Raw genomic sequence first — 25837 nt, 5'->3', positions numbered from 1 at the left:
CTCTCTCCCACTTCATCTGTCTGTCTCTCTGACTCCTGCTGCCCATCTTTTCCAGTCTCCCCCCTTTCCTCTCCCTTATTTGGGGACACATAGCCAAACACTACAAACACACCCCCACCGCCCACCTGGGCATAGAACACACAAATTCACCCCTCACCTCACAGACAGCCCCGCCTGTACTACCTGAACCAGGCCGGAGTTGAGAGCTGGAAAAATGAATTTCTACCCAGGTGGGCTTGACAAGCGGGACTGGGTTCTCTCCCTAAGCACCTGAGCTAAACTCAAGCCACATTTCATCCCAGAAAGACCGTGGGATTGAGGCAACTACAGCTGAATTCTAGGTGTAGCCAAGAGTAGCTAAGTCCCAGGGGAGGCACCCTTTATTACTAATAACAACCACGCTTGACCGAGCGCCTACTATGGCTTCACATTCAGAGCTTATAATTGTCATATAAACCTAGGAGGTAGATATTATTATACCCATTTTATAGATGGGAAAACTGAGGCTTCAAGCAGTAAAGAAATTTGCCCAAGCCAAGGCCTGTTCAACTCCAAAGCATGGTCTCTTCCCATAGGCCTGGTCCAAATGGACACCAGGAGCTGTGTGTTGGAATTTGGGGTAACCAGAGTCAGCCACACATCATCTTCCCAGAAGCATGTAACAGAGGACTCAGCTACAGAAACCAGAGGCTCTCAGCTCTCTCCAACCCAAGGAGAACTCCCTGTTTGTGTGCCAGTGGTCAACGCCTGTAGGACCCCCATCAGAAAGACTTCTCTGCAAGCCAAGTCTGTCCTCCTGAGCCCAGAACCAGCAGGAAGGGACACCTAGGCTGAGCCTGTGCCCCCTTAGCCAGGCAGTTCTCTCACCAGGAAGAACTTGGAGCCCCAGGTGAGGCTGCAGAGTCAACTGCTGCTTCCACATTCCCGGGCGCCAAGGCAACACGTGTGCAGAAACTGGTGACCTGCACGGAGCTCTGTGCCCATCTGCCACTTCTCCACTTATCCACCTGAGAAGGGGAATATGATAATGTTCCGATAACCTCTCACCCCCTACCTGTCCTAGCATAGCCAAGCCCCATCTGTCACCCACTGTTACTCAGTGACATACACTGTCACTGAGTCCCCAGAGCAACTCCGGAGAGGAGGCAGGAGGCAGGCAGAGCACAGCATCATGCCAGCTTTACAGAGGTGGAAACTGAGACACAAGGCGTCATGCCTACCATTCCAGAGTTAAGCAGCTCTGCCCAGCGCCTTGCTGGACCATGGGTGGCATCTTCCAGGCCAGGTGGTTGTGGGCTCCGAAGGACTCTTGGCTGGGCTGTTAGAGGCCCCCAGGCATTGTGGAGGGAGGTTTTGGCAGAGCTGGGATGAGGGAGAAGGCGGTGCTCACCAAGCTGATGCTGCCTTTTCCAAAGAGTTGCTCAAGGAGTTTAAACAGAGGGAGGTAGAGGAATGGGGGGAGGAATTTATAACTTAAGAAGATTTCCGGGCTGTGGGTTTGTTTTTTTTTTCAATTTCAAAAGTAATATAGCCTATGCAGAAAACTAGGGAAACAAAAAACTATGCAGACACAAATACTCTCAAACATTCACACACACACACACACACACACACACACACACACACACTCTCATTCACACAAAATTACCCACCACCCCTTTCCATTATAAAGGCTTTTAACATTTAGCCATCTAGTATTTTATATATATATATAAATGTGTGTGTGTGTATATACACAATTATAATTGTATATAATATATATCATTATATATATAATTTCTTTAATATGATTAGGATTACATTGTACCTGCTGTCATGTACTGTGCTTTTTCACTTGGCAATAGATCGTGACCATTTTCTAATGTCAAAAATATTCTGTGACAGATCCCTTAACCATATACATCCCAACATGCGAATGGAGCGGCATTCATTCAGATAAACCCCCATCAATCACCATTTATCTATGGCTTCCTATTTTTTAATGTTTCCAATTGTTATTATAAATGTGTACATGTTTATGACGGAACTTTGATAAGACGCAAAGGCATATAGCAAGAGGGACATAGCCGCGTTCTTCCACTCAGTAACTTGTTAACACCTGTGTGTACTTAGTTCCCATGTTTTAACTAGGTGCTCGATTTGACGGATAAGGATTTTTTCCGTCGTTATGATTTATAATATACAATATTGGTAGTATCCTTTCTGATCGGGCTTGTTTTTTTAATACTTGTCATTTCTCATGGTATTGAGTTTGTCTGTTGGGTATTTATTATTTAGCCCTGCTTTAGACAAAGAGATTCTTTCCCCCCCCTCGGTCGAGTCTGTGCTACCTGAACATGGCACGTTTGTCAGATATTAATGCAGCCGACCCTGGATTGAAGAAGAGGGTTGGGAAATGCTGGTGGATAGACTTTTGTGTCTGTGACAACCACTCCAGGAACGGGTTTCGGTGTGTTAAGGAACGGAGCTGGGGCTCCATTTATCCTAAGAAAATAAATCACCCAGCTGCCTAAAGATGACTGCCGCTGCATTGTCTGCAATAGTGAAAAATGGGGACCCACCCTTGCCCATCAACTAGGAGGCAGGTGAAATAAATTACGGAACATCCATTCGAGGAGTCCCGTGCAGTCGAAAGATATCACAGGTCTCCGCTGAGAGGGAAGGTTGCCGTCCATAGTGCACACGAGAAGAGCATGTTACAAAACGGAACACATGGTGTAGTGCGTGGGCCTGTGTGTGTTTGTAGCGTGGGCATTTGTGTATCCCAAAGAATATTTAGCTAAATACTAACAGCTGCTGTCTCTTGAGTGTGTGGGATTGGTGGGTGATTTTCACTTTGTTTTATTTTTATTGCTTTCTGGATTAAGTTTTTTAAATTCTTTACTTTGTCGGGACGGGGCGGGGGGGGGCATAGATTACTTTTGTAGTGGGGGAGGGGTGGCAAAAAAAACAAAAGCGATTTTGATTTTGAAAAGAAATGCATGGGGCAACCACATCCCTGCCCTCCTCCTGCACCCCAGAAGTGCAGACTCAGGGGGTGCAGCCTGCCCTCACCCCCTCCCCAGCATGGCGCTATGCACTTGTGTGTTGCAGACTCGGACAGCCAGTGCAGCCCCACGAGGCAGAGCCTCAGCCTGTCAGAGGGCGAGGAGCAGGTGGACCGGCTGCAGCAGGTGGAGCTGGTCAGGACCACCCCCATGTCCCACTGGAAGGCCGGCACCGTGCAGGCCTGGCTGGAAGTGGTCATGGCCATGCCCATGTACGTCAAGGCCTGTGCAGAGAACGTGAAGAGCGGGAAGGTAGGGCACCCCCAGCACCCCAGTGGGAAAGCCCCCCTCGACCCCCATGAGCTCTACCAGCCCCAAGCTGGCCTGCCCACCCCACCCCCACTCTCAGGGTAGGAGGAGATATAACCTAGGAGCCCTCTGACCTGGGGTCAGGCTCCAGAGTCCCCAGTAAATCACCGTGTCTCCCCAGTAGGGTACCATAGCCCTTCTGAGCCTCAGCGTTCTCATCTTTAAAATGGGACTAGCCCTTCTTTACCTGGCAGGACTCGGCTAGAGTGCTCTTTTGGCCAGGATGGTGATGCACTCACCTCCTGGGGCCCCGGCCCCAGCCCCAGGTGGGCTGCAGAGATGCCCTAAGTGCTCTGCTCTGACTGCGTGGCATGTGGGCAGGGAGACGGGAAGAGGCAGCCCCCGCCGGCAGCCCACTCTGTGGCTCGCCCCTGCCCCCACAGCAAACCTGGAGGCCTTAGGTGCCCACCCCTGAACCTCCCATCCGGGTGCTCAGTCCCCACCTTCCCGGGGAGCAGGTGCTGCTGAGTCTCAGTGATGAGGACCTGGAGCTGGGCCTGGGCGTGTGCAGCTCCCTGCACCGGCGCAAGCTTCGGCTGGCCATCGAGGACTACCGCGACGCTGAGGCGGGCAGGAGGTGAGCAGCGCTCCTCAGCACCCCACCGGGCTGGGCCCCCCAGGAGAGGGAGAAAAGTCCTCCCAGGAACTCTGCCACACAGGTGGGGAGAACAGGTGCTGTTCTCTGGGCCGGGTGTGAGGAATGATGTGGTGTGACCAACACAGTTCCGGGTGCCACTGGCCAGGAGAACCAGGCACACCCCAGTCCCACCCTGGGCCAGCCCTCCCATGGGAAAATGGAGAACAGGGAATAAGTGAGGCCCCAAATGCCCTGTGATCCCCCCAGTGTGGGAATTGGGGGGGCCTCATATGCCCCCAGAACTCCTCTATCTCTGAGAGTAGACCAGCCCGAGTGGATCTAGGAATTTGGCCAAAATATCTGCTCTGCCTACGTGTACCTCAAACCCCATTCAAAGTCACCATCCCGGGGTGAGGAAAGATAGCAGAGGGCAGGGAGAAGCAGAATGGGACAGAGACGCAAAAATGGACACAATCAGAGAGGGTAGGAGGGGGCTCCTGTTAGCAAGCACACCAGGGAACGGAAAAGGGTCCCTGCCATCAGGTGTGTCCCCCTTGAGGCCACTCTGCCCCCTTTGCTCACACCACCCTTCACCCCAGCCTACCTCCTGCCTGCCTCTCTGCCCACCTTGTGTGAGCAGGACTTGGGGTCCCGTCACTCACCCAGCAGCTCCAGGGGGAAGGGAAGGACCCCTCTCCCCTGTGCTCAGAGTGCAGAGGGGGAAGAAGGCACAAGCTGGTGAATCTGACACTTGTTTTGCATAATTATCTCCTTCGCTGGTTTCCCCATCATTTTTGTGTAGTTAATTAATCAAACCTGGTGGTGTGTGCTATTATTTGCAGAAGCAGCTTTGTGGATTAAAATAAAGAGGGGGCTGGGGATGGGAAATCCAGCTGGTTAGGAAACAGGAGAACCAACTCCACATGCGTCCTGGAGAGGCCGGGCCCTTGGCGTCATTCCGAGGTGGCAGGAAGTAGTGAGAAGTGATCGGATCGGAAACTCAGGTAGCAACTGAAAGAGCAAAGCAAGAAGGTGCGGGGCCTTGTCCGAGAGTCAGGATCCTGCTGGTCCTAGAGGACAGGGCTGGAAGTGAGGGGTGAAGAAGTGGGGTGATGGCAGCAGGGGGAGGGGGCGGCACCCTGCTGAGAGTCCCCTCCTGAGGGCCCCACAGCACCTCGTACTCACCACCCACTCCTAACCAGTGCCTTCCTCGGACTCCCCAAAAGTGCTTACCATCCTCAGTCACTGAAGCTGGAACCCCCTCTCGCCCCCTGGTCCCACTCCCAATGCGGTAAGGAAATGCCTGTGTTCGTTAAACAGGGTGGGGCTGCCTGCTTCACCTCTCAAAAAAGTGGGATCTCTGACCAAGTTCGCCTAAAACGTGACTGACCCCAAGAACCTCCAGGAGCCAAGATTCTATGCGGTGGGTTCAAATCAGCAGCCAGGTGTGAACAGATTTTGAAAAATTAAGAGAACTGTAAGCAAGACTGCTTCAAAGGATCATGTGCCCAGTACTGGAAACCCACAGGGCTTCCTGAAGCGGGGGAGGCCTGCATTTGAGGGCTCCATTCCCTGTGGAGATCAGGCCTAACCTGCCTGTCTAACCTGCCATGTGACCTTGCCCTCTCTGGGACTCAGTTTCTCCACCTAGGAAGTGAAGGGGGGTAAATTAGGACAGTGGTTCTATAACTTTTGGGGATCATGACCCCTTTGGGAATCTAATAAAAGCTTCTGACAGTTTCCCCAGAGGAAATATACAAAACTTCACAACTCTGCATTCAGGGACCCTCTGACCCGCCCACAGAACCCCAGTGAGGTCATCATCAAGAACACATCCTGTGTGGCTGTGGGCATGACATTGCCCGCTCTGGGCCAGGCTCCCTTATCTCTACAATCCGCCGAACAACCCTTGCCGAACCGTCACCCGTCACTTTACGGATACGATTTTATTTGACCATCACAACATCGATGCAGGATAGACATTCTTAGCCCCATTTTAAAGATGGAAGAAGTGAGGCCCAGAAAAGCCATGCGCACAAAGTCGCACTACAAAATACCTGACTTCGAAGTCAATTCCCTTTCCACTAACCCACGTCGCCTTAGTGTTAAAAACAATAGCAACAGCAAAAGAATACCATTGGGTTGTTGGAAAAGTCATGGCGCATTTTTGCAACGAAAAACATAGAAAAAAATACCTCATGACTTTTCCGACAACCCAATATTATTTATGGAACACTCAATGCATCCCAGCCCCAGTGCTAAGGGTTTCCCTTCTCTTAGTCCTCACAACTCCAGGAGGCCAGCGTGACTAGGCCTATTTTTTTTTAACCTTTTTATTTTTATTTTTATTTTTTTTAAGATTTTTATTGGGGAATTGGGGGGAAGGGAACAGTGCTGGGGAATTGGGGGAAGGGAAACAGACAAGTTGCTGTCCTTTTGTTCTTCAGTCTAGTTGTGGAGGACATTGCTTCACTGGCCCAATTTGGCACCATCATTGCACTCTTCCCGGGCGAGGCAGATCAGTCGCCGGCTTCTGGACGGCCGCTCACTGCGGCTGCTGGCCGCTCACGCTGGCTGCTGGCTACACACGGTAGCCCATGGCAACCCACAGCTGCAGGGGTTGCAGCCTATTACGCCGTCGCCAGCGACTCACGGCAGCCCAGCTCCAGGTTGAGCTGTTGTTCAGCATCTTAGCTGTGAAGGGCAGTGTCACTGGCCCTCATATGTGGGATCCAAACCGGGGTCCTCTGGCGTCCCAAGCCAGTTCTTAACCATCGTGCCACTTGGCCAGCCCGATTAGGCCCATTTTACAGATGAAGAAACTGGGGCACGAAGGGACAAGGTCTCAGAGCCAGCACGGCCCGTGTTTTCTGTATTGAATAATGACCTACAAAAATACCTAAATCTAGGCTCAAACTCAGATCTCAGGGTCTCATCTACCCCAGTTTGGGGAGGGGTCACTGTCAAATTTTATAAAACGTCTAAATTACTTTGAAGGTCATGCCATTTTATTCAACTTGGGTGCTCGCTATAGCTCAGGCCAACAGCTGGGAAAGCGTTGCCAAGCTGAGGCCCCATGAGGACAACTTTAATGAAAAGAGGGCCGTTTTGAAGGGCAGGAGTGCATTAATTGTCAGCATGCAGATGGATATTGCTGATTATAAATGGGACTCTCTCAAGTAGGCTGAGCAAGGTGCCCCCTCCCACCTCTCCACCCACATCTTGATTTACTGAGCAAAGCCTTCTTCAGACAGGAGAGGAGGTTCTGGTCACCAGCAATGACAACCCTGGCCCAGTGGCATCTGATTCAGAGAGCTATGAGCTCTGACTCCTGCCCCGGAGAGATGGCAAGGAGGGCTGGGCCTGGGAAGGGTCCCTCTGAAGTGATAAGGCTGGAGCTGGCCTTTAGAGGGTCTGGGAGGGGGTCTCCCCAGGACATTTTCATCCTAGAAGGGAGCTTGTTGTCTTGGACCAGAAGGTTCCAGTTGAGGACCTCCGTCCTGGGCAGCCCCTTGGTGGACCAGAGCCAATGCCCCACTCACCCAGCTTTACTCTGTCTTCCATGTTTTGGATTATAAAACAGAAGGTGCTGAGCATTGATTCTGAGCCAGGTGGGGCCCCGGAGCGTTCGTAGATATGCCACACCTGGTCCTCCAGGAGCTGGCCAGATGAGCAGCAATTATCCAGGGTGACAGGTGCAGGGATGGGACTCCCGGGAGCCCCTGGGCACGGAGAGGGTCCTGACCCCGCACAAGGGGCCTGGAAGGCTCCAGCTGAGCAGCATCTCAGCAGAGTCCAGTAGGAGTTAAGCCGGTGAAGACGGTGGGCTGGAGAACAGGCCTGGAGGCTGGGAGCAGAAGAGGCCCTGGCCTCTGGGGACAGACCCAGTGGTTCTGGGTGGCTGAGGGATGGGAGGAGGGAGAGCACAGCTGGGAGCCCACCCTTCCTTCCCATAGTCATTCTTCCAACGACATGTCTGCTATGCATCAAGCACCAGGCTGGCCGCCTAGCAGAGAACAGAGCCCCCATGCTCGGATCAATTAATTTTCAAGTACCACGTGTGATTAGTGCTTCCAAGGAAATCCTTAGCGGCAGAGGACTCAGGCTGGGGGAGCAACTGTAGACAGCACAGTCACAGCAAGACCTGGGATGAAGAGTGAGCCTCAGAAAAGGCTGCAAGGAAACGGGTACAGGGAGAGGCCAGGTGTGGGGGAGCCCCACAGCCCAAGGGGCAGAGAGCTCAGTGCATCCCAGAAGTGCCCCGAGCCTGAGCCCAGCACGGGACGGGGACAGCGGACCTTGCTTGTCAGGTCCCTCCAAGGACTTCCGATTTTGTCCTACAAAGGGGAGCCACAGGACAGTTTGCTTGTTTTATCTTTTTCTTTTTAATCTACTCTTTGGGGTTTTTTCCCTCTTTTACTGACTTATTTTTGTTAGTTGAATGTTCCCATTACTGGTTATGAACTATATACTTCTTTTTCATTATAGCTCTAGGGTGCCAAAATACATACTTACCTTACCACAGTCTACCTTTAAATAATATTATACAACTTTGTGTACAGTATAAGATGGTTTCTTCTCCTGCCTCTGTCCTATTGTTTTCATATACACAATGCTCCATCAGACGTTGGAGCATTTGCTCCATTATGTGTTGTCTTCAAGATTCATCCATGCTGTAGCATATTGCAGAATTTCCTTCCTTTTTAAGACTGAATAATATTCCATTGTTTGTATAGGCCACATTTTGCTCATCCATTCATCCACTGATGGACACTTGGGTTGCTTCCACCTTTTGGCTGTTGTGAATAACGCTGCTATGAACCTGAGCGTACAAACCGCTCCTCAAGACCCTACTTTCAATTCTTTTGGTTGTATAACCAGAAATGGAATTGCTGGCTCATATGGTAACTCAATTTTTAATTTTTTGAGGAACCTCCACACTGGTTTCTACAGGGGCTGTACCATTCTATATTCTCACAAACAGTGCACACGGGCTCCAATTTCTCCACATCCTCACCCACACTTGTTTTCTGGGGTTTTTGATAGTAGCCATTCTAATGGGTGTGAAGTGGTATTTCATTGTAGTTTTGATTTGCATTTCCCTAATGATTACTGATGTAGAGCATCTTTTCATGTGCTTATTGGCCATTCTTCTATCCTCTTTGGAGAAATGTCTATTCAAATCCTTTGCCCATTTCTAAATCATGTTGTTTGTCTTTTTGTTGTTGAGTTTTAGAAGTTATCATCTTTATTCTTTTATGTAGCCTAAATTTCCACATGGTTATTTTCTCTCCTCTTGAAGAAATTCCTTTAATACTTCTTGCAGTTCATTCCACTGATGATAAATTCTCTCAACATTGCATGTTAAAAAAGTCTTTTTTTTTTCCTCCGTCGTTTTTTAAAGACTGTTTTTTAGAACAGCTTTAGTTTCAGAGCAAATTGAGGGAAGGTACAGAGATTTCCCATGTACCCCCGGCCATCACACATGCATAGCTCCCCTATTATCACATCCCCCACCAGATGGGACATGTGTTACAATTCAACCTACACTGACACGTCATCATCACCCCAAGTCCACAGTTCTCATTAGGGTTCACTCTTGGTGTTGTACGTGCTTTAGGTTTGGACAGATGTGTAATGACACGTATCCACCATTTCAGCATCATACAGAGTAGTGTCACTGCCCTAAAAATCCTCTGTGTTGTCTATTCATCCCTCCTTTCCCACAACCACTGGCAACCACTGATCTTTTTACCGCCTCCATATTTGGCCTTTCCAGGGTGTCACATACTTGGAATCATACAGTATGTAGCCTTTTCAGATTGGCTTCTCTCACTTAGTCATATGCACTTACATTTCCTCCACGAGAGGGTTTAAGCAGGGGAGTGACATGACCTAACTGATGTTTTTAAAAAGCCATCTTGCAGCCATGGGGAAAGCGCCTTAGAATGGGCAACGGGGGCGGGTGGGGTGAGGCACTCAGGAGGCAGGTGCAGAAATCTATGCCAGAGGTGGCCGTGGCTTGAATGCTGACTGATAGACGGGCAGGGTATGGAAGGGAAGAGGCAGGGCCAGTGAGGACAGGAGCTGAATGATGGAGGTGGGGGATTGCTGGGAGAGGCGATGGGGCGTTTCATTTGGAGCCCATTAAATGTGAGACGCCTGTGGCAGCCAGGAGATGTCACGAGGGCAGTGAGTTAGAATCTGGGACTCAGAAGAGGCGAGAGAGGAGAGATGTGAATTGAGGAGTCTTCATTCACAGACATAATCCAGAGCGCTGGGAATGGATGTCCCCCAAAGATGGAGAGCAGGAAGATGGAGAAATAAGGGAAGGGGATATGAGGGAAGATGTGCTCCTTCCTTGGCAGCATCTACCCCAAGCATGGCGCTCAGTACTTGCTCAATACATATTCTTGGAATGAAGAAAGGACAAGGAAGAACCGTTTAGAACCAGCAGCAGGAGGGTGGCGTGATCCGCCAGCTCTGTCCTGGAGAAGAAACTGGAAATGGCACGGATGCAGGCAGACAGAGGGCGAAGTCCAAGGGCGAGACAGTGGCCCCCGGGGGGGAGCAGTGGAGAGTAACAGGAACCAGCTGAGTTAGGTGGAGCGGAGAATCCCACCCAGGTCTCCACCTTGGGTGGCTGGTAGGGTGGCCCCCAGAGATGGTGCACAGGGACCAGCCTCTCACCCTTCTCACAGTCTCCACGGGCCCCAGCTGGGAAGGGGTACGGGGGTGGCCCTTCTACCTGGGGAGAAGGGAAGGATGCTGGCCCTGATCCCAGGCCTGGGAAGGAGGACGGCCTCACTCTGTAAGCCCATCATTTCCCTTTCATATCATGATCCCCCTGGTGCCCCACGGCTGCCACTTAGACAACGTTGCTCCCCTTCCTGGCAGCACCTCTGGTTATGTCTCAAAGTCCCCGCGGGTGGGAGATGCTGTCCTCATTCCTTCTGCGAGGCTGCCACCGTGTGGCGAGCAAGGGAATGACAGTTGATGGGACCAGCCTTGCCAGATGCATCCACTCTTCCATCCATTTGAGAAGTATTCATTGTGCACCTTCTATGTGTGTGGCTGGATAAGCTCTGTGTGGGATACAGAGAAATCTGAGATGGGCAGTGAGGAGAGAGGACTTGGCATAAACAAAATGTAGATTTTAATTCTGATTCCAAGACGTGCAACTGTGTGACTCTGGGTGAAGTCCAAGGAGAGACAGGCCAAGACAAGGCTTTGTGGGGCTCAGGGGTTCTGTAGAGGCCCTGGGGCAGGCTGAGGGGTGCAGAGGGTCGCTAGAGGTGCTGCTTCCTGCTGCATATGCCCCTACTGCTCTGTCACTGTCCCTTTTCACTCTCGGTGTGTCTGAATGTGGTCTCTCTCTCTCCCTCTTCCCCTGTTTATCTGCCCCTCCCCCATCTCTGCTCTGTCTCTTCCTTTCTCTCTCTCTGCTCCATCCTGTTCCTATCTCTGTGGTCTCCTTGGCCCCCCTGCCCTGTTGTTTTCCCTTTTTCTCTTCATCTCTGCTCATCTCTGCCCCATTCCTGCCTGACCCCTGTTTCTCCTACCTTTCCCCACCCATCGCTTTCTGTGTCTCTGCCTCTCCTCACCAGCCTGTCCAAAGCTGCCGACCTGGACCATCACTGGGTGGCCAAAGCCTGGCTGAACGACATCGGCCTGTCCCAGTACTCCCAGGCCTTCCAAAGCCACCTGGTCGATGGGCGGATGCTGAACTCCCTGATGAAGCGGGACCTGGAGAAACACCTGAATGTGTCCAAGAAGTTCCACCAGGTCAGCATCCTGCTGGGGATCGAGCTGCTGTACCAAGTGAACTTCAGCAGGGAGGTGAGAACCGGGGGGGGGGGCATCTTCCACAGCCCTGCTTTCCCCCTGGCATCTGTTGTCTGTCCACCCAACCATCTGCCCATCTGTCCATCCATCCATCTATCCATGCATTTGTCCATCCATCCATGCATGTATCCATCATCCATCATCCATCATCCATCCATCTATCCATCTATCCATCCATGAATCCATCCATGAATCCATCCATCTACCTATCCATCCATCCATCCATCCATCCATCTGTCCATCCATGAATCCATCCATCCACCTATCCATTCATCCACCCATCAATGCATCCACTCACTCATCCATCCATCCATCCATGAATCCATCCATCCATCCATGCATCCATTTCTTTCTCTCTCCCTCCTTTCTCTCAGTAATTGCTTATTGGGCATGGGCCATACCCTGTGCTCAATTCAGGGAAAACGGGGAACCCTCATTCTCTAAAAACTCACTCCTTGTTAGGAAGAACCACAAAGAAGCTGGCGTCCACAAAACCATGGAAAAGTGTCCAAACGAAGGAAGCCCAGGGTTTTATGAAAACCCAGAGGAAAAGCTTTCAGGGGGATCAAGGAAGGCTTCCTAGAGATAGTGACAGCTCAACTGAGCCCTGAAGGAGGAAGTCTAAGGACCGATCAGTAGAAAGCAGGAGGAATGCAACCCAGCAGAGGGAACAGCACAGGCAAAGGCTCAGAGGACAGGTCTGTGGCAGCAGAAGAACTGAGAGCCTTGTGTGGTTCCGGTGTTGGGTTTGAGGTGGGGGAGTAATCAGGGTGCCAGATAAGTAAGCTGGGGACTGTGGGGCATGTTAGACTTTGGATTCTGAGTGCCCCCTTGATTCTGCACTCTGCCGAGCGAGAGAGCCTAAGGCATCTACTTCAGCTCCCCCGGGGCCTATTGGCACATCTCCCCAGCTATTCCCCGAGGGAACGGCCCTGAGCTGCTGGGTCCTGCGGGGCTGAGTCCAGATGCTTTGCTTTTCTCAGAGCGTGTCTGTCAGAGCACAGGGCCGGGACGAGGCGACAGAAGAGGAGGCTGACCAACTCTGCATGCCCTTCTCAAACACCCACTGCAGGGCCCTGGGCACAGGAAGCGAGGAGGACACAGGCCCTGGCCCCTGGGAGCCCCAGTCTGGGGAAGGAGCGAGATGGCAGAAAGGTCATGGTAGTGAAGTGTGGACACGGGCAGGGCAGGTTAGGGGCTGGTCAGGGGATGCTGGAGGAACCCGCGGGCCAGGGGACCTGGAGAAGGGTCTGTCCACACAGGAGCCCTTTGTCGTTGAGCCAGTCCCCCAAGGAGGCTTGTGAAAGGGTGCCAGGCTGACGCCTGTGCAGGTCACCGTGGGTGAGGGTTTGTATCAGGGTGACAGTCACTGGTCCAGAGGCTGTGTGGACCCCAAGGAGACTTGGACCCACGTAGAAGGGCCTCGTTGTCAGGTGTCCCTTAGCAAATAAGCATCGAGCACCCACTCCGTGCCAGGTGAGAGAAGGGCTGGGATATACCAGCGAGGCAGCTGCTGTGAGTCTCACCCAGCCCCACCCCACCTGACACAGCATCTCTGCCTCCAGGCTCCCTCCACCCCCAGGAGGGGGCGTCTCCCTGTTTCCCAGAATTAAAGACTGAGCCACGGATCGACCGATGGATGTGGCTAGAGCAGCCATAGATGGCCAGACTCCTCCTCACACCAGCATGCTGAGGTCCCTGCCAGCACCATGGACCCTTGTGCTCCCTGTGACCTCAGCAAGCCCCCTCGCCCCCCCCCCCAGCTGACCACCCTCTCCCTCCCCACTAGGCCCTCCAGGAGCGGCGGGCCCGATGTGAGACGCAGAACATAGACCCCGTGGTCTGGACCAACCAGCGGGTTCTCAAGTGGGTTCGAGATATTGACCTGAAGGTGAGGGGTGATGGCGCGTGCGGGGGTGACTCTCAGGCAGAGGCAAATCTCACGCACATGTGTGTGCAAACCAACATCCATTTTTGTGTGAGTTTGAGCATTGCTGCCCAGGCTGGCAAGAATAACCTGCCCCCCATCACTCAAGAGGAGGGAACTACTCACCCCTGCCCCACAAGAGGACCCCCAAAAATGATGTTTTTCTCAGAGTAAGGGTGAGGGAGGTTGAGCCACCCTCATTCTCTGAAGCAAGTGGGCAGTCGAAACCAGGTCTGTCTTCTCATTCAACAAGTATCTATGGGCTGTCTGCCAAGGTCTGAAGATATGTCACTGACAAAGTTGTCTTGGTCGCTGCCCTCATGGCCCTAAAAGAATGAGGGTGGGGTTCCCCCTCACTATTAAGTTAACTTGTCCCCACAGGGTCAAGCCCTTGCTGTTGGGGGTATACCCCACTTGAGCTGGGGCCCTCACGGGCCGGCAGGGCTACCCCTCAGGTCAGTAGGGCAGCCCTCTCAGCCAGCAGGGTGACCCCTCAGCCTAACCAGCCTCGTGCCTTGCTCTCAGGAGTATGCGGACAACCTGATCAACAGCGGCGTCCATGGCGCCGTGCTGGTACTGGAACCCACGTTCAACGCCGAGGCCATGGCCACCGCCCTGGGCATCCCCAGCGGGAAGCACATCCTCCGGAGACACCTGGCAGAGGAGATGAGCGCCATCTTCCACCCGGCAAAGTGAGTGTGGGCTGCTGTCTACAACTCATGGGCTTTGGAAGCAGATGGTCCCGACTTCCCATCCTGGCCCCGTCACTTCCTAGACCCCACTTCTCCCTTGCAGCAAGGTGGCCTCCTCCTGCAGATCAGGAAACTGAGGCTCAGAGAAGCAAAGTGCTTTCTCAAACATCATTTACTAGAAAGAAGTCGAGGAGCAGACAAGGATAAAGTGGTTAAGTCCCCAATACCAACCATGGGCATTTAGAGAAGGGAGGTTGAACGGCGAGTGCATAGGAAAGGCCACGTGAGAGTGGCATTTGAGCCTGGGAGGATTTGCACTGGCCTAAGAGGTTGAGGGGCCATCCCAGGCAGGGATAACTGTAGGGACAAAGGCTTGGAGACAGGAATGGGCATATTGATGGTGATTATGGTCCAGGTGAACAGAGCATGTCAGCCCACCTACCCCGGTCTCCTCATCTGAAAAGTGACCAGAGAATAAACACCTGCACCGATAAACTAGGCCCCTCCCAGTGGATTCTCCTCTTAACATGATGGCAGTTAGGATTAGATAACCCTTTATTGAGCACTTGCTATGTGCAGCAATTTGATCCTCATGACAATGCCAAGAAATCAGTAACCCTCCTCTCTAGATGGAGAAACTTGTTCAGAGGGGCTAAGGTATTCGCCCAGGGTGACACAGCTAACAAGTGGCAGAGTCCAGATTCGTCCATTATTCTATTAGGTTGTGGGAAAAGTCATGACGTATTTTTTCTATGTTTTTCGTTGCAAAAATGTATCATGACTTTTCCGACAGCCCAATATTATGCTCTATTACGTTGATTGATTTTCATATGTCAAACCAACCTTGCATTCCGCTTATTCATGGTGTACAGTCCTTTTATATGTTGTGAATTTGATTTGCTGGTATTTTATTGAGGATATTTGCATCTATATTTATAAGGGGTATTGGTCTGTAGTCTTTCTGTGATGTTTTCGTCTGGTTTGGTATCAGAGTAATACTGGCTTCATAGAGTGAGTTGGAAAGTGTTCCCTCCTCTTCTGTTATTTTGGAAGGGTTTGTGAAGGATTGGTGTTCATCACTCTTTAAACATTTGGTAGAATTTACCAATGAAACCATCTGGCCCTGGGAAGTTTTACTATTATTATTATTATTATTATTATTATTATTATTATTATTAATTCAATCTTTTTACTCCTTATAGGTCTAGTCAGATTTTCTATTCCTTCTTGAGTCAGTTTCAGTACTTTATATCTTTCTAGAAATTTTTCCATTTCATCTAGGTTAGCTAATTGGTTGGCAAACGATTGATCATACAATCATTCCCTTATAATCTCTCTTATTTCTGTAAAGTTGGTAGCAACGTCCCCTCTTTCATTTCTGGTTTTAGTAATTTGAGTCTTCATTCCTGATTTCTTGGTCAATCTAGCTAAATGTTTATCCATCCTGTTGACAGAGCCCAGATTTGAAACTAAAGCTCCCTGAGTCAGGCCTGAGTGCTGAACCCCCAAATCGCAGGAAGCTTCTGGAAGCAGCGGGGCCACACCTCATGTTACACAGGCAGAGAAACCGAGGCTTGGGAGAAAATCATGCATCTGTAGCAGGGTCCAGGTGCCCTGGGCTGCCCTTCCCCATTGGCAGGCTGATACCCAAGTGTTTCTCAAAGTGAGGTCCACAGACACTACAGCAGACTCATTGGGACTCGAAAAAGCAAGACCCCCTTGCCCCAACTCAGACGTACAGGACCAGTATCTGCTGGCAGACACCAGGAATCTACATTTTTAGCATTTTGAGGTGGTTCTTATAGAGACCAAATTTTGACAAGAACCCTTTTCCACAAGCCATGAATGAACAGGGGCAGGAAAAGGCTTTTCTCCTCAGAATTGTCCATCCTCCTTGACCTCCCTTCTGGAACCACGTGATTTGTAAGAGGCTGAAAGTATTCTAAGCCCTGGAGGGGCGGCACTAGCTAAACATTAGCAGGCGTTTCTGTGTCTGATTACACCTCGACCACCCATGAGGTGGCAGGTGTGCTAAGGACTGTCTAGGATTCGTGTGTGAGCACCGGAGAAGGTCCTGGTGGGGCAAACGTGGGTGAGTTCTTATGTTGTTGGGAGGTCAGGGACTCTTTCAAAAATTAGATGAAGTCCTCCTCCTGATATCAGGATAGGGAAGAGGGAAATGGACTCCATCCTTTGCCTCTTTTTACATAAGAGGAATCTGAGGCTGGTCACCCAGGGAACTGAGAGGTAGGCCAGCCCTGGGCCCCAATCCTGGGCCCTAACCCTGTTATCACATCTTTCCACGCTGCTGTTTTCTTACACATGTCTGTCCACGTGTCATGAGTCAAGGTCTTCCACGTGGAATTTGGGAGCCCTTTGCTGAGACCCTGCCACAGGCCAGGGGAACAGATTGGTCAGGTAGAGGAGGACAGAACTCCATGAGTTTCAAAGGACTTTGGGTGCGAGAGTCCCCAGCTGAGCCAAACACCTGAGGAGACGGTGACCCCTAGGCATGTGGTGAGATGCTTGGAAAGGTCTGATGGGTGTATGTTAACCTAGACCTTTGGGCTTTGCCCCAGGACACCTCTGCAGTGGCCCAAGCAGTGAAGCCCTCCTGTCCATTGCCCTCTCTGTCTCCTTCTCTGTTGCTGACTTCAGCCTTCCCGGGGGGTACGGGGCGCGCTGGCTCTTCGGGGTGAGTTCTTTCAGAATGTTCTGATTAAGTGAAAAGATTCAACTTGAGAAACATCCCTAACTATTAAATAGAGATCAGGAAATAACCCAGGACTCTATCCTAGACTGAATCCCAGGCTGGGTGGACCACGGTGATGGTGGTGACAGCAACCCTTCGTATTTATTCCATACGTTATCACCAAAACATTGCTGTCACATCCCTTATTTCATTTGATCCTCATCCCTAGGAGGGAAGTCGAGTGAGAAGAGATCGTTGTCCCATTTTATGGATAAGAAAACTGAGGCTTCAGAGAGGGGCTATGACTAGACAGCAGTCAATGGAAGCGCTGGCATCTACCTGCAAGAGCTCCAATGAACTTCTACAAGCTAGGAAGTTTCAAGGGGGGCTGATGAGTACCTGGTTCCACTCCCCAGTAGATGTGATCCGTAAGGCCCTGTGGTCACTTAATGAGGGGCGCAGGATGTGGTCAGCTCAGAGAATCTTGGGGGATGAGGGTCACCATGTATTATAGCCCATGACCAGGGAGCCAGGGGATATCAGCACCCCAGCTGACTCCGGGGGAGGCACATTCACCACGAGTTTATAGATGTCAGTATGACATCACCTTCTCCAGCCTGCTCCCATCACCATGACAAGGCACATGACCAAAGGGACCCAGGAGGAACGGCTCCTGACATTGCTGCATAGTATCTGCTTTGATAGGCACAGACTTCCTGCTTCTCCCTGTAAACCCCGCCCAGCACCAACTCTGTGTCAATCATAGGACTGCGCATTAAGGACCCAGAGAAATAAACCAGTGGACAAAAAGGATGCAGGGAGTAGCAGCGGTGTTCCAAAGGCATTCACCGGGGCATCAGAGGAGCCAAAAGAAAAGTCTCGATGGAAATGCGTGAGGGTCCCCAGCATTTGCCTGGAGGACAATACACCTTGTCCCTAACACAAAGCCACCGGCAGGGCAGTCTCCACTTTCATTCATTTAGATTCTGTTTGAATACGAGGCCTGAGAAGGGTTCTCTTGTAGACCTCGGAGGCATCAGACAAACTTCGCATTGCGCTCATTAATACTCCTCCTCTTCCTGTGGCCTCATGACCCCTAGCCCCAAAGTGCCCCATTTTGTTTCCAAGAATGAAAGAGTCACCTGGCATCTCCTTCTCGTCCATCCTCCAGAGGCGGCTACAGGTGGGGTCATCAACCTACCATAACCATTTTCTGAGCTCTGCCACAGACCAGGCTCAGGGCGAGCATTTCATAGCCACCGCTCTAGGCAGGTACTATGAGCCCATTTTACAGATGAGGAAACTGAGGTACACACCTGGCCTGGAGTCATAAGCTAATAAACTGTGGAGCTGAGATTCAAACCACCACACATTGCTGCTTCCTTAAAGGGCAGGAAGAGTGGTCAGAACAATGGAGGAACTGGTGCAAAGCCATGGCCGGGTCCCCCTGGGTCCTTCCAAGGGGACTTTTGAGCCACCATGCCAGGGTGTAAACTCCCAGGCCCAACTGCAAGCGGGGGAAGACATCTCTCTCTCTCCTAAACGTGGCCTAGTACTGGTGGGAACAGCCAATTCTCCAAGAGGCCCTAGGGCACCCAGGAATGACGGACATGCTTCTTAATTGATTTTTTCTTCGGGCTACCCATCCTGGAGGAGGGCTGATGAGCAGAGTGAACATGAGAGAAGGTGAGCCAGCCTCACAGGGAACAGAAACAGGACTGGCCCACAATCCTCAGAGCCACAGCCTTTCCTTGAGGGGCCAGCCTTGCCCCCTGAACCGTCAGGGCCTGTTTCAGCTTGAGGCTGCCTCTGTTTCCCCTTTTTAAATGGGTCTCTGAGGGGCTCTGCTCATTTAAGAAAGGCTTTGACTCCCCATCCAGACAAGAACTGGCTCAGCAGACATAAAAGCAAAACCGTATGTCCCAGCCAGAATTCCTCCTGGCACAGTCCACAGCCAGACAACCCAGGTTCAAATCCCAGCAGCACCAATTCCTGGCTGTGTGACCTTGGATATACTACTTAACCTCTCTGAGCTCTACTTTCCTCATCTGCACAAATGGGAATTTATCAGTATCTACCAACCAAAGGGCTGATTAAAAGATGAGGTGAAATAATGAGTAAAGCAATTGGCAAAGGAACCCAGGCACCCAGTAACAGAAATATTAGTGATTATTATTCCAAACCCACCACCAGTGCCCCCTTTGCGCCCTCCCCAGGGAAATGGGTAGAATGTGGGATCAAATCTTGGCTCCAGCTGTGTTGAACACGGGCAAGTGATCTCACCTCTCCGAACCTCAGTTTCCTCATCTGTAACACGGAAATGTGACTCATCCCTACCTCACAGCTTTGTCACAAAAACTCAGTGAGTCAGATGGCATGTGGTGTGCCCGACACATAGACGCCCCACCATAACTGAGAGGTCATGTCCCCGGACTTCACGGAAGTATCTCGGTGAAGCAATTTTCTCTTGAGGTGGTTACACGGGGCTTCCCTGTCTGTCAATTTGCTCCAGCTTTCTCATTAGCATTTCAGTGGAGAAATGCAATTCCATTATGGACTCACACAGACTTGATTCTCAATCACACAGAATAAGAGGCGTTGTCTTGCGTCCCACCTCCTTGGCTGGAGGGCTTCCCAAGCCTGGGTCCAAGAGATCCAAGCAATGGGCAAAGGGGATATTCTAGGGCCGCACAGCAGGTCACCTGAGCAGGGGGGAAGGGACACATTGAGTTGTTCAGGCACCTACAAGAGGGTGATGCTTTACAATATTCTGTCCCCCTCACCCCAAACAATCACTGAACTGTGAGCTCAGAGCCCAGGCACCAGGGCAGCTTGGTGGCTGGAGTCGTGGTCCTGGGCAATGGGGGACCACGGCTGGGCCTTGCAGGCTGCATTCTGGCGCTTCCACCATCATCTGTCTGATTTTTAGCAGGAAACGTGCCCTCGGTTCCCTCAACCTGAAACGGGGCTACTCACTGCTCCTTCTCAGGAATCTCAGGCCCAGCAAGATAGGCAGCTGGCACGAGGGTACAGCTCGGGGATGGCTGAGCAGGGGGGACTCAGGCTAGGTCTGCGCCCCTCACCACCTCTGCTGGTCACAGTGAGATATAGTAATTATTCATGGTATAAATTATTCAGGCTGTCCCCTCTTGCCCTTTTGTATGTATCATATCATTTAATTCCCACAATGACCTTATGAAAGCAATGTTGTTGTTAGCCCCGTCCCCCACCACCCTTATAGAGCACACAGCCCCGGTGACAGAACCGCGAAGGGGTTGGGCCAGGCCACTGACGTGGAGCCCACAGACCTACACTGTCCCCCACGGTGGGAAAATCGTGGTCTAGATCAGGGGTCGGCAAACTGCGGCTCGCGAGCCACGTGCGGCTCTTTTTCGTACATGTGGCTCTGAAGTAAAATTGAAAATGAAAATAAAACTATCATAGTTTCCTTTATAAACTTTTTAAAGGATATTATTCACATCATGGTGATTTCATTTGTTCTATGGCTCTCGGATAATTTTTAAATTGCTGTGAGGGGCAGGATTGGCTCTTCCATCTCAAAAGTTTGCCGACCCCTGGACTAGCTCTTGATCCTAGAGACCCACATTCAAGTTCCATCCCTGCCACTCTGCATCCTGTGTGACCTTGGATGAGGCACACACCCTCTCTGGACTTCCATCTCTTCTTTGATGAAAATAAGGGAAGGGCCCTGGGGCCCTCCCAAGTTCATTTGCCTGCTCGTGTCCGTGACTCAGGGGGATTTCATGCACAGCAAACGACCATGAGGGTTTTGATGGTCATGCAATTAGGACTGCTTCCCACGAGACCCAGGAAATTCCATCTCTGGGTGGAGGAGAGAGGGCAGTTGTGAATGAGGACCTTATTTAAAGACCCACAGAACGCCACCTTCCTGTCATGGAAGCCCCCAGCACCCATGGATCTGAGAACTTAGCTTGATTTGCCAGTCAGCCAGTGGGGTCTCCTGCAGGCCACCCCTCTCCTCCCTTGAATTTTTTCAGCAAAATTTGCCCCGGAAGAAGCAGACCTTCTCTGAGGCAGATTACAAGATGTTAGACGGCTCATGTCTCTTAATGAGGTCACCTCCATGCTGGCCCAAGCCGACTCCAAAGCCAACTCCTGGCCACCTGTCAGCCAGAACCAATTCCTTCGTCATATGCTTTAAATGATAACATGAATTATTATTATTATAGTCATTTACTGGATGCCAGCTGTGCTCCCGAGCACTTTTTAACTAACCCTCTCAATAACTTTGTGAGGTTGACTCTATTATGACCCCCATTTTGCAGATATAGAAACCAAGCTTTTGAGAAAGGAAGTGACTTGCTCAAGGTCACGCAGCCAGTGACTAGTACAGCCAGGATTGCAATCCCGTTAAAGCCCCTAGAAAGACATAAGTACCTTGGGTTTGATGATGTTGACAGAGGAGGTGCAGAAGGCTCTCTGCCAGAGCTGGGCCAACCCTGCAAGCCAAGAAACCAAGGGAGACAGTGGTTTGCCCAAAATCTAAGAGAGAAAGAGGATGGGGGATGGGGCATTGGGGAGGGGGTGCAGGGGGAGGACTAAGTTCAGAACTCCTGGCTCTGGACCAGGATTTTTGCCCCAATTCTCTACTCCATACATACGCTGTGGCACTGACATTCTAACATGGGCACTGGCAAACTTTTTCTACGAAAGGCCAGATAGTAAATATGTTAGCACTTGGGAGCCATGTCGTCTGTGTCAAAAGTATACTACGTTGTCATAATAGCAAGAAAGCAGCCTTAAACAACACACAGAGAAATGGCTGTGGCTGGGTTCAATAAAACTTTATTTACAAAACCAGTCAGCTGGCTGGATTTTGCCCACAGCCAAATCCTATTCTAGCCGAGGCTGTCGATGCTTTTACACAAAGAAGGGAGTGATGGGGGTAACTTCAGGCAATAAATCAGTGGGGAACACAGTTTTCAAATGGCGGGGGAGAGGGGGATTCCTGATGCTTCTCCAGTCATACTTAATTCGCTAAAATGAGAGGATTCACCCATCACCTTCTCTTTCCTAGTAAGGTTGGCAGTACACTAGAGGATTCGGAGCAAGACTTTGGTGTCTCAGAGACCTGGCTCAGATCGTGGCTTTGCCACTTCCAGCTGTGTCATCCCGGGCAAATTGCTTCATCTCTCTGTGCCCCCTTTTCCTCATCTGTGGTTCAGGAACGGCAGCCCCAACCTCTAGGCACATTGAAAGGACTGCATTTATGAAGTGCTTAGCACATGGTGGCACCTAGGAGGTACTCAGTAAACTGCCGCAGTTATGGTCATTGTCACACCTGGCCAGTGTTGAGTGTGTGAGTGTGCATGTCTCTGGGTGGCAGTAGCTGACTGGGCCCTCCCTGCTGACTTGAAATGGGTCTCTTCCCAGCTCCACGGGCATCCGGGAGGCTGAGCGTTTTGGGACACCCCCCGGGAGAGCCTCCAGCATCACCCGGGTGGGGAAGGACGACAGCAGTGGTGTCAAGTACAAGGCTGGCCGGGTAAGTCACTCGACGCATTCACCTGGGAGTCCTGCAGCCCAGGAAAGTTCTTTTTGTCGTCTAGACCCACTTTGCCCTTTCCTACCTCCTGTGTTGGCCTGTGGAGGGGGGCTGCTGGGCTAGGTCACAGGTGCAGCTAGAAGAGAGGCCCTGGAAGCTGCCTGCATGACGCTGAAGCCACTAGCCCCCCAGCACGAGGCTTAGAGGAGCAACTCAAAGGGCAGGTGTCACCTGCCTGCATCAGAGTCACCTGGGTGGTTGCTTAACATGCAGATTCTGGGACCCACCTGTGCCTCCTGGAGCAAGGGGCATCTGGAGTGAGGGGGAACCCTCATGCAGCCAAGCTTCCCAGAGGGTTCTGATGCACCCCAAACTCTGACCTAGATTTTGGACTCCAGTGACCTGACCAACAGCAGCAGACGAGCCTCTAGTGTAAGAAAACGCATGCAGTTTGGGGCCGATCACCCAGCTCAGATTGACACAGATTCCTCAGTGGAAGTGTGTGGACACAAATGGCAGAAGGGATAACCCAAAAATGCTTCCACTCATTCGGCAAACAATTTGGGAGTACTAACAGTGCCCCAGGCGGCATCCTCAGCATGGGAGTGTAAACACGAATAGATTGCCACCCTCAGTGCTCTCCATCTAGAGCATGCATTTTTACTAAGGATCATACCCCCAGAGTGGGGAAGATTGATCCAGGGCGAGGGCAAAAAAACCTTACTGTTTTTACATGTAAATCACAGATATACATCATACGGTACATAAACAGAAGCACCGTGATACGACAATTTCATGGTGGGAGTGTGGTTATGGGAAAATGTCTAAAAGGCTCCTTTTGGGGGTGGGGCAATATGAAAAAAAAGGTTGAGAAACACTGAGCTGGGAATAAAGAAATAAATAATTACAAAGCACCATCATGACTACTGTAATAGAGACATGTTTGAAATAAGGGATCTGTATTAACTGAGGGCCTACTGTGTATGACATGCGATAGGCCTGCCTGCACCTTGCTGTGGGCTTTGCAGATGGGATTTCTACTACAACTCTGGGAGGTAGGAATTACTCTTTCCATGTTGTAGCTGGGAAAACTGAGGCTCAGAGAGGGCAGGTGACCTTTCCAAAGTCACACAGCTGGGAACTGGTAGGGCAGGGATTCGAACACCGGTTTGTGAGTCTCCGAAACCCACACTCTTTCTGCCACACCAGGCGGTGCTAGAATATTTCTCCTTGACTTGGAAATGCAGCCAGACCTTGTGGCCATGCTCAGACAGTCTCATCTTTCCTCTGTGATACCTGTTCTCAAGTCTCCACCCACTGGCGGGAGATCTATGGATAATCAGAAAGACTGTATTCGTCCTCACCCTTAGTAACCAACTGGTTCCTTTCAATTGGGAACTCAAAGATCTCCCTTAATGTTCGCTCACGAAAATCCTCTGAGCTCGAAAAAGTCTCCCTGAGCAGTGGAGTATTGTTACTAACAGGAACAGCACAGAGAGGTTAGATAAGTTCCTCATAGTCACACAGCAATTAGAACTGGAGACCCAATATTCCCCAGGCCCCAAAACATTCAATTCCTTTTTCTCTTCTTCCTGTCCTTTGTCTCATTCCTCTCTTTTCAGCTGCCCCTGGGGAAGATCGGAAGGGGTTTTAGCAGCAAAGACCCCGATTTCCATGATGACTACGGCTCTCTTCAAAACGAAGACTGTGGAGACGATGACCCCCAGGGCAGGCCAGAGCAGTGCCGTCTGGAAGGCTACAATGGCCTGGAGGTCACCAACGTGTAAGGAACCGATGCTCTGCCAGACGCAACATGGAGACACATACGGAGGAAGAGTAGCCAGATGCCATCACCACTGTACATAGTGACCTCGGGCTGAGGAGGCTCCTCCACTGCAGGAAAAAATCCCAGTAGACTGCTGCCATTTCAGAATGGGGGCACAAGGGGCGAGGGGGCGCCAGCTGTGGACTTTCTGCCCAGCGGAAGGAGACTGGCCCCGAGAAATTGTCACAGTAATCCTTCTGTGATCCCACCCCTCTGTAATCCAGGCTCCACCTCAGAGTGACTGTCAGTCGTCGAGCAGTCCAAGTGGCCCCGGAGACTTGAACTGAGCTGGCAAGGAGGAGAGAGGCCCGTGAGTCCCCAAAACACCCTCCCAGGAGGAGCAGGTGGGACTCCAACCAGACACGCAAAGTCCAGTAGCGACAGTGCTCAGAGCAGGCAAAGCCTGAGGCTGACCAGTTGACTAGTGGACCCTTTCTGCCCGTGGGGTGGCAGGAAGTGCTGCCTCTTGCTGAGATGTCAGCCGGAGCGCGGTCTCGGCTCCAGCACCCTTGTCCCCATGACTGAGAATTTGGGTTCTGCTTTGGGTCCCTGAATCTCTCTCAGGAGAATGCAAAATGGAGAGGTCATTTCCTCTACCCTAAAAGCCATGCGTCACATAGAGGTGGGCGTGTCACAGAGCGCTTTGCCCCTTCCTCCCAGGGAAGGCTGCATGGGGTGGGGGCAGGTGAATGGTCCCTGCCAGAGGGGGTTAGCAGTGACACTCCCAGGAAGTGTAGATATTCTGTCATCAGGATAAAGTCTAGCATGACGACAGGATCAGAGATGACTGAGTTAGGTCTGTGACAACTGTACCAAATGTGGCAATGGACCTGGGATTAGGGACAGGAAAACGCTTCTCATTGTTAACCCAACAAACCTTTGTTGTGATGTCTCTGTCACCTAAAACAGGTGTGCTCACCAATGTCCTAACTGAGATGAACCTCACAGAGCAGAGTCGTTCAGAGGGTGGCGAGAACCCCCAGCCCTTTGCTTGACCCTGCCACTGTTCTGCTGTGTGGCTTCTTCCCAGTGGCCTCACCTCTCTGTGCCTCAATGTCTTCATCTACAATACTTCTGGTTCCCTCCCAGGGACGTTTTGAAGATTAACACTTGCTAATGTCTGTAACACACTTTGTAACCTCTCAGGAGACAGATGGGAAGTTATGGGGTGGGCGGGGGGGGGCTATTTTTCTCATTTACAGCACAGAACTGACATTGAACTGGTTCTCTCCAACTGTTATGATTGGAGCAAATGGAGGACAAGGACTGTTGAATGCTGAGATTCTCTAGAGCCCCCAATAGGGCTTGACCAAAAAAATGAGAATGAGAGATCCCACATGCACAGCCTTTGAAAACCAGCTCGATTCAGGTGTTCTGGCTTCAGTTCATTGATCTC

At 51.2% G+C, this 25837-nt stretch overlaps 1 protein-coding gene across 8 annotated transcripts in view; it reads left to right on the top strand.

Moving 5' to 3' along the window:
* Positions 1-25627, top strand: part of KAZN (kazrin, periplakin interacting protein) — a 1129979-nt gene extending 1104352 nt beyond the window's left edge. For all 8 annotated transcript variants that reach the window (XM_019639772.1, XM_019639766.1, XM_019639765.1 and 5 more), the window contains 7 exons: positions 3094-3299; positions 3815-3933; positions 11541-11772; positions 13568-13669; positions 14231-14397; positions 22505-22616; positions 24239-25627. In XM_019639772.1, the coding sequence (XP_019495317.1) occupies positions 3094-3299; positions 3815-3933; positions 11541-11772; positions 13568-13669; positions 14231-14397; positions 22505-22616; positions 24239-24403 (1103 nt within the window). In that variant the 3' untranslated portion in view covers positions 24404-25627. The remainder of the gene's footprint in view (positions 1-3093; positions 3300-3814; positions 3934-11540; positions 11773-13567; positions 13670-14230; positions 14398-22504; positions 22617-24238) is intronic.
* The last annotated feature ends 210 nt before the right edge of the window (positions 25628-25837 follow it).

Source organism: Hipposideros armiger, unplaced genomic scaffold (genome assembly GCF_001890085.2).
Source record: "Hipposideros armiger isolate ML-2016 unplaced genomic scaffold, ASM189008v1 scaffold_46, whole genome shotgun sequence".
Taxonomy (NCBI): Eukaryota; Metazoa; Chordata; class Mammalia; order Chiroptera; family Hipposideridae; genus Hipposideros; species Hipposideros armiger.
This window is presented reverse-complemented; position numbering and strand designations above follow the sequence as displayed.